The 12,696-nt window shown below is 43.5% G+C and overlaps 1 protein-coding gene across 2 annotated transcripts in view; it reads left to right on the top strand.

Annotated features, from left to right (window-relative positions):
* Nucleotides 1–12,696, top strand: part of SLC22A3 (solute carrier family 22 member 3) — an 88,373-nt gene that overhangs the window by 73,743 nt on the left and 1,934 nt on the right. Inside the window, exons 6-11 of one of the 2 annotated variants that reach the window (XM_025422690.3) lie at nucleotides 306–403; nucleotides 523–737; nucleotides 7,063–7,171; nucleotides 7,892–8,004; nucleotides 10,764–10,863; nucleotides 12,589–12,635. In XM_025422690.3, coding sequence (XP_025278475.1) covers nucleotides 306–403; nucleotides 523–737; nucleotides 7,063–7,171; nucleotides 7,892–8,004; nucleotides 10,764–10,863; nucleotides 12,589–12,634 — 681 coding nt within the window. In that variant the 3' untranslated portion in view covers nucleotide 12,635. The remainder of the gene's footprint in view (nucleotides 1–305; nucleotides 404–522; nucleotides 738–7,062; nucleotides 7,172–7,891; nucleotides 8,005–10,763; nucleotides 10,864–12,588; nucleotides 12,636–12,696) is intronic. The other variant, XM_025422689.3, reaches the window with a different exon arrangement.

Consider the following 12,696-nt stretch of genomic DNA (forward strand, 5'->3'; position numbering starts at 1 on the left):
AAATGTATTTGACTGTAAAACACACCTCTTTTTCTTGGTTCGTCAGAGCGAACTAGCACCAGGGCCAGGGGTACTCACCAGACAACAGCCTCTCAGAGCAGCAACCGCAGCTTTGTGAATTTGACCATTTATAACGGCTAGGGAATCAAACTCTTCATTCTCAGGTTTTGAGACATAGTCGTGAAAGACCCTGTCAGCTCAGTCAGATCGTTTGACTCGGTGGCTTTGAATCTGGTCAATGAAAATCTATAATATGCAGGTGTGTCTTGCTGTATTTGCTACTGAAATCTGCTTCTCTTGTATAGATCACTGTTACAGATGAGGAAGTTAGTAATCCATCCTTTTTAGATCTGGTGAGGACTCCCCAAATGAGGAAATGCACACTTATTCTTATGTTTGCTTGGTAAGTCTGACTTGTGATGGGCTCAAAAGCTTGTATCGAATTTACCACGCGTCCCTTCCTTCATATCAGGCTGAAGTTATGTCTCACTTGGTCTCCGTTGTCTTTCCGTGTTGCTCCAGGTTCACAAGTGCGGTGGTTTATCAGGGCCTCGTCATGCGCCTGGGAATTATCGGAGGCAACCTCTATATCGACTTTTTCATCTCGGGAGTTGTGGAGCTGCCCGCAGCCCTCTTGATCTTACTGACCATTGAGCGTTTTGGACGGCGCCTTCCGTTTGCGGGAAGCAACGTAGTGGCAGGAGTGGCCTGTCTTGTCACTGCGTTCTTACCCGAAGGTAATAAAACAGTCTTAAATCAAAATAATCAAGAATGGGGACCCTCTTGTCCTTAGAAAATGTACCTCCGCCTCAGAATCTGGGGACCAGACAAGCTGTAGTGATGTCACTCAATTTTCTACTTAAGCAGCGTAACGACTCTGATTGGTTCTACAGGTTTTCTGTTTCCTCCATTTTAGGTTCATTTATGGATGAAATAGATGTTGTGCAAAATCTGGCTTGTAGTCATATAGTTTATTCTTGATCACCTTTATTTAACTTACTTTCATGCCATCATTGATCATGCTTACCATATTTCCTGCTTACGGGCCCTGTCGCTGGCCCTGGGTGAAACACCAGGGGTACAAAAGGAAGAAAGGAAGATGCTTGTTGACTTCAAAAGGTTCACCTAGTAAGGGATATGGATACTTTTTTAAATTTGTTTTTCTTTCAAGTTTTTATTTAAAGTCTAGCTAGTTAACATATAGTATTAGTTGCAGGTATAGGATTTTGTGATTTATCACTTTCTTAAGACACCCAGTGCTCATTACAAGTACCCTCCTTAATGCCCATCAGCCATGTAGCCAATCCCCCCTCCACCCACCTCCCCTTCCAGCAACTCTCAGTTTGTTCTCTAGAAATAAGAGTTTGCTTTTCCTTCTTTCCCCGCCCTATGTTCATCTGTTACATTACTTAAATTCTACATATGAGTGAAATCATATGGTATTTGTCTTTCTCTGACTGACTTGATGTAGCATAATACTCTCTAGTCCTGCCCATGTTATTGCAAATGGCAAGACTTCATTCTTTTTTTTGTGGCTGAGTAGTATTCCATTATTTCCAACATCTTTATCCATTTATCAGTCAATGGACATTTGGACTTTTTCCATAATTTGGCTATTATTGATAATGTTGCTATAAACATTGAGGGGGATGGTATAGACACTTTAATGCTTTCACAACTCACTGTGATAAATGAAATAAATGAATTAGTTACAGTTGACCCTTGATGCAGGGGTGGGGATGCTGACTTCCTGCATGGTCAAAAACCTGCATATAACTTGTGACTCCCCAGAAACTTAACTAATAGCCTACTGGTGACCAGAAGCCTTGCCCATAACAAAAGAGTTGATGAACAGATATTTTGTATGTAATCTGTATTATATATGTGTTCTTATAATAAGGTAAGCTACAGAAAAGAAATTGTTATTAATAAAATTGTAAGGAAAATACATTTATAGTACTGTGTAAAAAATGTATGCATGTAAATGGACCTATGTAGTTTAAACATGTTGTTCAAGAGCCAATTGTACCAGATTTAGAAAAATAAAGCTCTTTGAAGGCTCTACATGATTAAAAAAATGTAGGTACAAGGAGTGAAATGCAAGGTGTAATTAGGAAAAGCTACACAGAGGTGAGAGCTAGGCACATATGAAGAAGGAAAAGAGATGTGCTGGACATGGGTGCCTGGCCGGCTCAGTCAGAAGAGCATGTGACTCTTGATCTCAGGATCATGAGTTCGAGCCCCATGTTGGGTGTAGACATTACCAAAAAATAATATTAATTAACTTCTTTAAAAAAGAAATGTACTAGACAGAAGGGAAGAAGGGAAGGAGAGATTTTTTCCACAGTAGAACCGGGTTCCTAGAAGTAGGAACCATCTTTGAGGGTTCCAGGAGTACATGTTCTCTGTTATCACTGGAATATCCACAAAAAAGGGGCTGAGGATCACTTGCCACCAGCGGTGACTGGCCTCACAGGCCATGCCAGGAGCTTGGGCACAGTCCTAAAAACTTCTTTCATAGCCGCATCACGTTGGATGGTGGCAGTGAGGAAGGAGAGATGCGGACAGCAGGAATTAAGGTCATGACAGTTGGCCTGGGTAGGAGAGAGAGAGGGTGATTTCGGGGAAGTGTCAGAGGTTGTGAGGGGGCTGGGGCTTGATGACCACCAGGGCATGTGGCAGAGTGGCAGATGACCCCAGATGCATGGTTAACACAACCTGCCTTATCTCTGCCACAGGACGGGGTCCTAGGGAATGTGCGAATTAGAACAAGTTCATTATTTCCGTGTTACAGGATATGTGGGGTGGGGGGTCACTGAGAGAGCAGATTCTCTGGTAGTCCTTGTGTGAGCCCCAGAGAGGCTGTCTTTTCTTCTGAGAATCATCTGAAGATCAAGAAAGAAGGGATAATATTGTGGAAAAGTGTAAAAAATGATTGCCACCACCAAACTAGGTGTGGGAACAGGGCCTGAATGAGATAGATGTAACTCCGGTCCTTGCAAATAACGCACAATCTAAGTAGAAGGGTGACGAATCAGGAACATTGGAGAGTTCACTGTTGTTTCCATTTTACTCTGACATCGTATCATTTGGGGTTTAATTCCCTACAGCAAGGTCTTCTCTTCTCATGGCACGTGGAATTAAGTATCTGTTGCATAGGAAGTTAGGGAAGGGTGGAGAAATGAGTTACAGGTGACCCATCATTTCATGATGTAACATTCCCCTGGAAGATTCTCTGGACCCCAGACTGACTGGGGTGATTTTGATGTGTGCTGCATTCTGCGTGATGCCAGAGAGCATTCTAGGCCATACATCCACATCGGCGTTGGAGTAACTAGGTGTGTGGGAATCGAGCTGTTTTGTAGAGAGCACTTTCATATAGGGGAAAATATAAGGCAAAGAAAATTTGCCTTTCTGTTTGGTCCTATCAGTTTTATTTTGAGGACATAATTTCCCTATTACAGCCTTCGAATCGTTCTCAGCAATACTGAAAAATAATTGCTCTTATTCTGGACACCTCTTATTTGTATCTTCACAGACTCAGCTGCTGGTATAGTCATAGGTCGGGCATGATTGGCACGAATAAACCCACATCCCTAATGCTCCTCGGGAGTACCACATTTTAACAGCAGTTCCTCACTTGGGTTGGCAGCCCTTCTACTGAAGGGAGCTCTTGGACTTGGTTACTTGGGCTGTTGAATTAACATTAGAAAGATTTCTCTCAGTCACTCTTGGGGTCAGGAAGAGGAGGGCAGCCCCTGCAGAGAATGCTGATTAGCCTTTTAGTGGAATCAGCTCTAAAATTATCGAGAACAATTTAACAGGCTTTCCCTCCACTAAGCACAACTGTTTATGGTCTGAAGAATGGGATTCTGGAAAGAAGAAAGCTTTTCTGGGTGTATCTTCACTTAAGCCTCCCTGCTTTTGACCCAAATTTTTGAACTCTGATTAAAGTCTGAAAACGAGAAGGGTTTCTTTGTCCATAGCCATCTGCATCTTTCATTTGGGTTTGTTTAGGATGGCTACAAACCTAGCCGTTTGGGTAAGTATTCTTCATTTTGAAACAGGAAGGCTGCCTTTTACTTGTATTTCCCTTTAAGTGAAAAGTCAAAAAAAAAAAAAAAAAGAAAGAAAGAAAGAAAGAAAGAAAGAAAGAAAACAAAAGTCAGACAATGTACCTTAATTTACATAGCTCTATTACAAATTTTCTCTACATTTTATTTCAGAAATCAAAGCAGGTGGTGTATCAGAGGAGATGTAAAATAGTGCTTCTTTAAAATCCTGTATCCTTTTTTCAAAAATTGAGGTATTATTCCCAGTAAACTCTGGCCCCTTGACCAAATCCCTATTCCGAGGCACCGTTGGTTCCGAGGCACCGTCTTTGTGCATAGTTCCAGCCTCAGTACTCATTTGTAAATTGTCTTGTGTTCTTTTGTCATTGCTACTGAAAGGTGTCTCCTGCCACTCCAAGAGGAACGCAGTATATTACTGGGATGGTCAGAAGTTTCTGCCTGCGGACGTCATACTCACACATCATTCACATCATTCACGCTGCCTAACAAATTGCTTTCATTTCACTCTCTAGTTAACGAACAGCGCGGTGCCTTTGGGACTTGTGTTTTATCACACGTTTCACCAAAACCTCTAGCTCAGTGTGGTTAGACAGTGGCCTCTGCTGCTCAGAATGAGTTGAGAGTCTTTCAGAGCAAAGTCAGCATGTAGGATAAACCACGTCTCCTCCAGGATGGCCACTTGACAGCATTTTCTGAACATTTTATTCACTTGACTGGTTATTTATCTGTATTCACTGAGTGAACCACATATTTTTTGGGTGTGAGTGTGTGTGTTCATTTGGTGTCTTGGTTTTTGTTTGATTCTTTCCAGCAAACAGTTCTGGCCTCAGTTGTAAACTAAAACTGTCATTGAAGTTACCAGCAGGACTCACAGAGTAGTCTTGATTCAGTAGAAAAAACCTATAACTTAAGAACTTAGGCTGGGGGGCGCTTGGGGGGCTCAGATGGTTAAGCGTCTGCCTTTGGTTCAGGTCATGATCCTGGAGTCCTGGGATCGAGCCCCACATTGGCATTGGCATCGGTGGCATCGGCTTTCTGTTCAGCAGGGAGTCTGCTTCTCCCTCTACCTCTGCCCCTGCCCTCTGGTCCTGTGCTCTCTCTCGCTCACGCTCTCTCTCTCAAATGAATAAATAAAATATTTAAAAAAAAAAAAGAACTTAACCTGGATAATCAAGTTATTTCCACAGTAGCAGGCGATATTCTTTGCAGCCCAAGAGCAGCGAAAGGTTGCCCGGTCGGGCTGGGACCCAGGGAATCTGGGCAAGAGCTCCCACTTTCTGTTCCCTGGCACCTGGCACTGTACCACCTGCTCATTGAAGGCTGGGGTGGAATGCATTTCCTGGTCCCCCTCCCTGGCCTTAATGAAAAGGCAAAGCCTAAATAAAACACAGTTTACAACTGTTCTGTGCCAGAGCAGATGGCAGCCCAGCACATCAGCGCAACTCTGACATCCCTCACCATCTGATGTAACTGTGAATGTGAGAGCTACAGGTGTTCTCATCTGGGAAAAACGTCAAGTACACCAGGACGTCCTCGGCCAGTTTGCAATCAGAACGTAATTTTGTAGCCTCCCAGCTATGATCCAGACTCTCAAACTATCTTTTTTGTGTGTGTGTGTGTGTGCCTGCCCTCCTAGGCACTTGTATTATTTAGTGAGTATTAGCTCTTTTTTATTTGTTGACTAGTCTGTAGAGAATACACATAAACCTACTGAGCTTGATTCTCTTCTGTCCTCCTCCGCATTCATGCCTACTTTTCTATGAAAAAAAAAATCATTTTGGGGGAATGGGCAGTAATTCTTCTAGGAAATAAGAGGACCATTTAGTGTGGGGTGAGCATGAATAAATAGGAGTGTAAAAGAGAAAGGTTTCATCTTCAAAGGTGGAAGTCAGAGCGTCCTTAGCTTTGCTTTGGAGGGCAGATAGGAGCTTACTCATGCACCTGTGTCCACTGAGGGAGGATAGCATAAATTGCACGACTCAAGAAATTTAGAGCACTGGCTTTTTTTAAAAAAGATTTTATTTTATTATTTATTCATGAGAGACAGAGAGAGAGAGAGACAGAGACAGAGACACAGGCAGAGGGAGAAGCAGGCTCCACACAGGGAGCCCGACATGGGACTCGATCCGGGGTCTCCAGGATCAGGCCCTGGGCTGAAGGCGGTGCTAAACCACTGAGCCACCTGGGCTGCCCGAGCACTGGCTTTTTAGGGCAAAAATGGTTTACTCCTTGCTTTAAAGTGTGAAAGAAAATATTTAATGAAGAATTTTGGCTTTTTCCACTAGTTGCTGTGGAGGAAAGGAGAATTTCCTCAGATAGCCAGTGCATCCCTAAAACAGTTCATTTTTAAATGAATTAACCAACTAATATTAAAAGTCTGGCTCCTGCTGGATGACTTTCTGGGGAAGTAGCAATATTGGGGACATATACCCTAGTGATAACACAAGGCATGGATGTCCCTTTCCAGAGGTCACAGTCCTCAAAGCCTGCCCTCCAGAAACCAAGATCAGCTTCATGTCCAGATTTTTCCTGGTCTGCTAGGAACAGCTATTCTGTGTGCTATCACAAGGAGTGAGAACAAAGAGGGGAGAAACAGGTACCAGGCTGCGGTAAATGGTTCTCAAGGGTCCAAGTGAAGACCACCTTCCAGACAAACAGCCGGCGTACTCAGGCCGTCTAGGAAAGCAGTGCCTGCACACTATTTTCACTGTAGTGACTACTCAACAAATGGCTCCTGCGTCATATTCCGATCATCTAACCCTGCTCAGAAAAGCAACTAGCACACTAAATATTAGCTATCATCCTAGTGGTTGTTGTTGCTGTTAAAATTTGGCTACAATGTTTGGAGGTATCCATCATTCGTGCTTAAAATTAGCAAAGACTTGGCCCAGGAGAACACGTAGCAAATGCCTTTTGTTGTTTTGGGATGGGGATGTATTATTGAAAGCAAACCCTTAACTCTTCCTTTCTAAATCTTCTATGTTCGCAGGAATACCCTGGTTGAGAACCACGGTTGCTACCCTGGGAAGACTAGGGATAACCATGGCCTTTGAAATTGTGTATTTGGTAAATTCAGAATTGTACCCAACAACATTACGGTAATTCCAACCTATATGTCATGGTTTGTCCTAAGTAATTCTGCAGCCAGACGTTTTGACTTAAAAACTACGAAATAGTTTCCTTAACTTGATTTATTAGCCTGGGCTGAATTCAGCCAATAAAGAAGATATGCTTTGAATTATGGGTGCTTTCCACATTTTTTTGATAGAAGTATTTCTCATAGCAGTATCTTGATACCCAGCTGTGGTTTTGTGGGATCAGAAAATCTTAGTTAGGGTACTTGCTTAGTGTGGGTTAAAGCCGTCTTCATCAGTATCACTCTGTTTAAAGGCTATCGCCTCTGTTCTGGCCACATTCCACCTCTTGCAGCTGTAAGCAGCTGATGAATGAAGGCCAAAGTTAAACAGTGTGCATGGGCTGCAAATTGACCTCCTTTCCTGGGGGAATATTCGTGTGCACACCTTACTGTCAAGTGAGTGTGCCAAGGTGCCACATTAGCATCACAGCGTGGGCTGGGGGGTGAGCGGCAGGTGGAATGTTCCCCACCTCGCTGTCCTCACTGTGAGTCAGCATTTGCCCAGATGCAAAATGAGGCAGAATGGAAATGATTTGCTTAGAATAAGAGAGTAGTAGTTTTCAAAGTTAAAAACTATAGAAATGGTAAATACTACTAAAATGTCTTTGTTACTTATACATCTGAATATTCTACTTATCTTGAAGGTACTTTAATATTTTTTAAACAATTTTGTACTCTACAGAAACTTTGGAGTTTCTCTCTGCTCAGGTTTATGTGATTTTGGGGGAATCATAGCTCCGTTTCTTCTCTTCCGGCTAGCAGCCATTTGGCTAGAACTACCTCTTATCATCTTTGGTAAGAACTCATTTTATACACTATTCCTAAATGCCTTCATCTATATTCTTTGTATTAATAGAACTCTATAGCAATTATGCGGTGTGCTATTAATGAGATGATTTAATTTCTTTAATGACAACTGCTTGGGTTTTGAGTAGTCCGTCTGATGATAACGAAATGTGAAACCCTAAGTGATTTCTATTTATTTTATAATAAAGGGTTGTGACGAGTTGTATTCAATTTAGCTTTCTTTGTTTAGGTTCTGAGTTAAATTCCAATGCTGGGAAACTTATGATATTGGGGAACAGAGCCAGTAATTTTCAAGGGACCAATTTGGATCCTCAGTTTATTTCAAAATAAGCCTAAAAACCAATTCTGTTTTTAAATATTCTGTATCTGTTGAGATCATGTCTTCATTTGCTTTGATGTGGAGCATGCTGTGCAGAAAGAACGGAGGACACAGAACCCGTGTGCCCAGTAACCTCTGTGCTGTCCAAGTTCATGCCTTTAATCTCCTCAGGCTGTGGGAGGGGATAGGACCATGGCTTAGGGGCAAGGGGCTTAGGATAATTCAGCCCAGTGCCCCTCAAGTGCTCTTGCAACCTTTCTGCCTGGGTCTCATACCTGCCTCTGCCCTCCTCAGCAAGGAAGGACGCAAGTGGGCCCCTTTCTCCTGGACCTTCCCCCCACCTCTGTGTCCTTATTCCTGGTAGAGGATGTTTTTCTCATGTTGCCCAGCTATTTAAATTAGAATGAAAGTATCGAGTCCATGAGGACATAAACCCTGAGCAATGCAAAATTCATCACAGTGCTAGCTAGCTAGGGACAGTAAGGCTTCTAAACACTTGACACCACCGAATTCAAGAAAAGATTATTTCAAATTATTTCATGGGATCTGATAAGCAAGCTTAGCGTTGAATCTGTGCCCAGCACGAAAAAGCAAAGAGAGCGCCGTTGTTCACCCAAGAGCAGGTGGTCAGGAAGCCCCATGGTTCAAGGTCTCGGCCTGAACTGCGGGGAGTGCTGGGGAAGCCAGCCCTTCTGCAGAGTCTGGCTGGGGAGAGAGCCACACTTCCAAACCATCAGCCACATCACAGTGTGGTAAATACTGAAAGCAGAAGGTGCCAGGGGAGCACAGTACAGAGACACCTGACCTGCCTGAGTCAAGGAGGAAGGAAGAATGTCTAGTTGAGATCTGAGACGGTAGAAATTACCCACGTGGGAAGTGCCAGCTGGGGCTCCAAGCAGTGGGAAGCCCTAGCGTCCGAGGACAAAGCTGTTCTCCAGGAGCCAGGGTGTTAGAGGAAGGAGACAGTGTGTGCACTGGGCCAGGGAGGGAGGTGAACGTGGGAGGCAGACATAGGCCAGTTTGGGAAGGGTCTTCCCATCCTGCAAAGTTTTGCTCTTTACCCAAATAGCAGTGGGAGCCAAGAGCTCGAAGCTGGGATTGACAGGGTTAGGTTTGCACTTTTAGAAGCCCGACTCTGATGGCACATATGCAGATGGGTCAGAAGGGACAGTGCTGATGGTGGACCAGTTTCATCAGGTAAGGGCTCATGACAGCCGGGGTTAAGGTGATGACATAGGGAGTGTTGGGCGTGGAGAGATTCCAGAAATGCTTAAAGCAAAGCTGGCAAGAGGGATGACTGAGTGGGCTTACTGCAAGCAGAGCAAGGTGGGAAAGCCGGGTTCCTGGCTGGGGAGAGGAGAGATCGCCAGGGCTTTGTTAAGGGCACGCCAGAGGAGCAGGTCTACAGAATGTGGGGGAGCCTGTTGGGGCATTGGTCCCATGAAGTGCCCGCAAGGAAGCCAGTAGGCTTTGGGGCCTAAGCTCCAGAGATAAGCGTGGAGCAGGGACAAGGATTTGGAAGCCATCTGTGTGTAGATAACCATGGGAAGAGACTGCGTGAGCGCAAAGAAGGTCCAGGCAGGACAGAGCATTGAGGAGTGACAAAGTATCAGGCATGACAATAGAACAGGAGCCCATCAAGGAGAGGAAGAGGGACAAGAGAGGGATGGTGGTGAGGGGAGGGGGGCAGAAAGAAGCAGGCAGGGAGGCCAGGGCACGGCAGCGTGTTCACCAGCAGCCGGTGCTGCTGTGGGGCCAGACAGCAGGGCCCGGAAGCACAGCCAGCGGGTCTGGAGCTGGCAGGAGTGGGGCCTGGAGCCCAGGAGGCAGAGCCAAGAGAGAGCAGGTGAAGGTGAGGCCTGACCGTGGTGGTGAGTGCTGGTGCTGGCGCCCACCTGCCGAGGCCAACAGTGACATTTTCAGGAATGTTTGAGCCCGGTTGTTAACATAGCCATTCTTAAAACACATATATCAAATATATTAAAAACAAAGGTAATAAATAATGGTGTGATATGACCCCTAAGGAAAGGGAGGGAGAGGTTGCAGTCAAGCTCTTGGTCAGTAAAAGGAGGCTGAGGGGATTCCTGTCTGGTGACTGCCATCTTCCCTGAGGAGCAGGAGGTGAGGTCTTCTCTGACTGGTCGGCACCTAGGCACCCATTAAATAATTGTTAAGGGAGTGATGGAGGAGTGGTGGCTGCGTGCAAGAGTACTGGGATGGTAGGGCTGCATAGCATCTGAGAAAGGCAGAGAACATTTCAAATATGGCAGAGGAAAACTGGAGAGCTGGTGAGGGTAAGCAGAGGGTTGCTGCTGGTAGGGGCTGGTTGAGGTGAGTGAGCACAGCTACTCCAGGGGGAGCAGGGAGCATGACCGGGGTGGGCTGGCTGTGCCTTCCTGGTGTGCTATTACCTTTCCCTATCCCCTAGGTATCCTGGCATCTGTCTGCGGTGGGCTCGTGATGCTTTTGCCCGAAACCAAGGGTATTGCCTTGCCAGAAACAGTGGATGATGTAGAAAAACTTGGCAGGTATTGTATGAAATTCAGCACATCTTTAATAAAAGCAGCATATCAAACAACAGAGGAAAAAGTACTGTGGAGAAAATTGAACACTCACAGGGGAAAATAATATTAATTCCCATATCACATCCTCGGGAGAAAATTTGAAGTTGATTTAGAAGGTTGATATAAAAAAAAGCAAAAGTATAAAAGAATGTATATTGTTTTTTAAACGTGGTTATGAAGAGGGAGACATTTCTAAGTAAGGTGTTAAAACTCAGAAACAATCTAAAGGAAAGGACAGGATGATTTAACAAAGTAGAAATACCTTAAATGTGCATCAGTAGGAAACTGATTATGAAAATGCTAATGTATTCTGGGTGTGGATTACCATAGGAGATCAAAAGAATTGACATTTATCTGTGTGGAACGACATGGTAAGATCCTCAAGATTGATCACAAAGGGAAAACTTGCTGAACAATGTGTTATAGTATTTATTAAAAAATAAAAGCATTAGTAACTCCTCTCTGTAGCTAGATGGGAAGATAGAGGACAGAGAGATATGGGTGGATAGATGGATAGATGGATGGATGGGTGGGTGGATGGGTAAGCGGGTAGGTGGATGGATGGATGGATAAAAGTAGAGAGATAGAAGGAGAGAGAGATTATGAGAGAAAGAGAAGAGCATCTAACCAGTATGCAAGGAAAGTTAATATCCAACCAATATATAAACATGGAGAGTTATAGCAACAAAAATCCACACTACCACGAATTCTTTCTAATTTCCTCTGCTTGAAATATTTCACAATAAAAAGAGAGAAAAAGGGTATGAACAGAGAATGTGTAGCAAGAGGTCTACACATAGGGAAATGAATTGGGAAGAAGACATCACTTTTACATTCTGTAGACTTTTGCATTATTTTATTTTCTAATTACAACACATGGCCTTGTATTATCTGCATAATTAAAAAAAGTTTGTAACAGCAAGTTTTTAAAATAAAAGTAGTCTTCTAAATAAAGACCAGAAGTTAAGGATATGGAATCTCTAAACTTTAAAAAAAATTACATCAAACAATATTTATAAGAAGACTGAAATGTTATTAGCCTCATGGCTCTCTTCACTCGTAGATTGGGAAGAGAGTAGAAGTCGACATTTTTTAAGTGCCTATATGATCAGTGGTTTCACATATGTAATTTCATTTAATTCTCCAAGTGATTTTGGGCAATTGCAGTTCATAGCCTCACTCTTTTAGGTACTGGGAAATTTGCGTTTAGATAGATTCACAACTTTTCCATGCCAGGAATGGCATTGATGCTGTCCAGTGGGCACACGTGCCTTGGTTGTGTGTATGCTTTTCTTATTTTACGCTGCATACTACTTGATGTTTTCTCTTCAGATTCTCTTTTAATGAGATGTCATCCCTCCTCCCCAGCGGTAGGCAACAATTGCTAAAAGTCTCACGAATCTTTTTCCAAACCTTTAAAACTTACAAACTGATTTCATTGTCCTGTTTCTTGATGCTATTTCAAAAAGTATGATCGACTAATCATCCCAGAACTTTCCTAAGAAAAACTTATCAGTGTATTTAAAATAAAACCATCAGCTCATATCTCAGTAGCTGGCCTGGCCAGTCAGAGGACAGGGGAACATTTGCCCATGAAGTAATCCGAACAGATTTGTACGCTTGTTTGGAAATCAAGTGGTAAGTAATGGCTTATTTCTTACCCAGAGCTCTACCTATTTTTCACCCTAGAACAATGCTACCTGAAATTCGGAGTGAGATGGAAGATTCCCTTTAAGGTTTTGCCATTTTGTCAATCAAAATTATGAAATTTACGAAAGGTGTTAAAACCGTGTGAAA

This window comes from Canis lupus, chromosome 1, assembly GCF_003254725.2.
Source record: "Canis lupus dingo isolate Sandy chromosome 1, ASM325472v2, whole genome shotgun sequence".
NCBI classification, from domain to species: domain Eukaryota; kingdom Metazoa; phylum Chordata; class Mammalia; order Carnivora; family Canidae; genus Canis; species Canis lupus.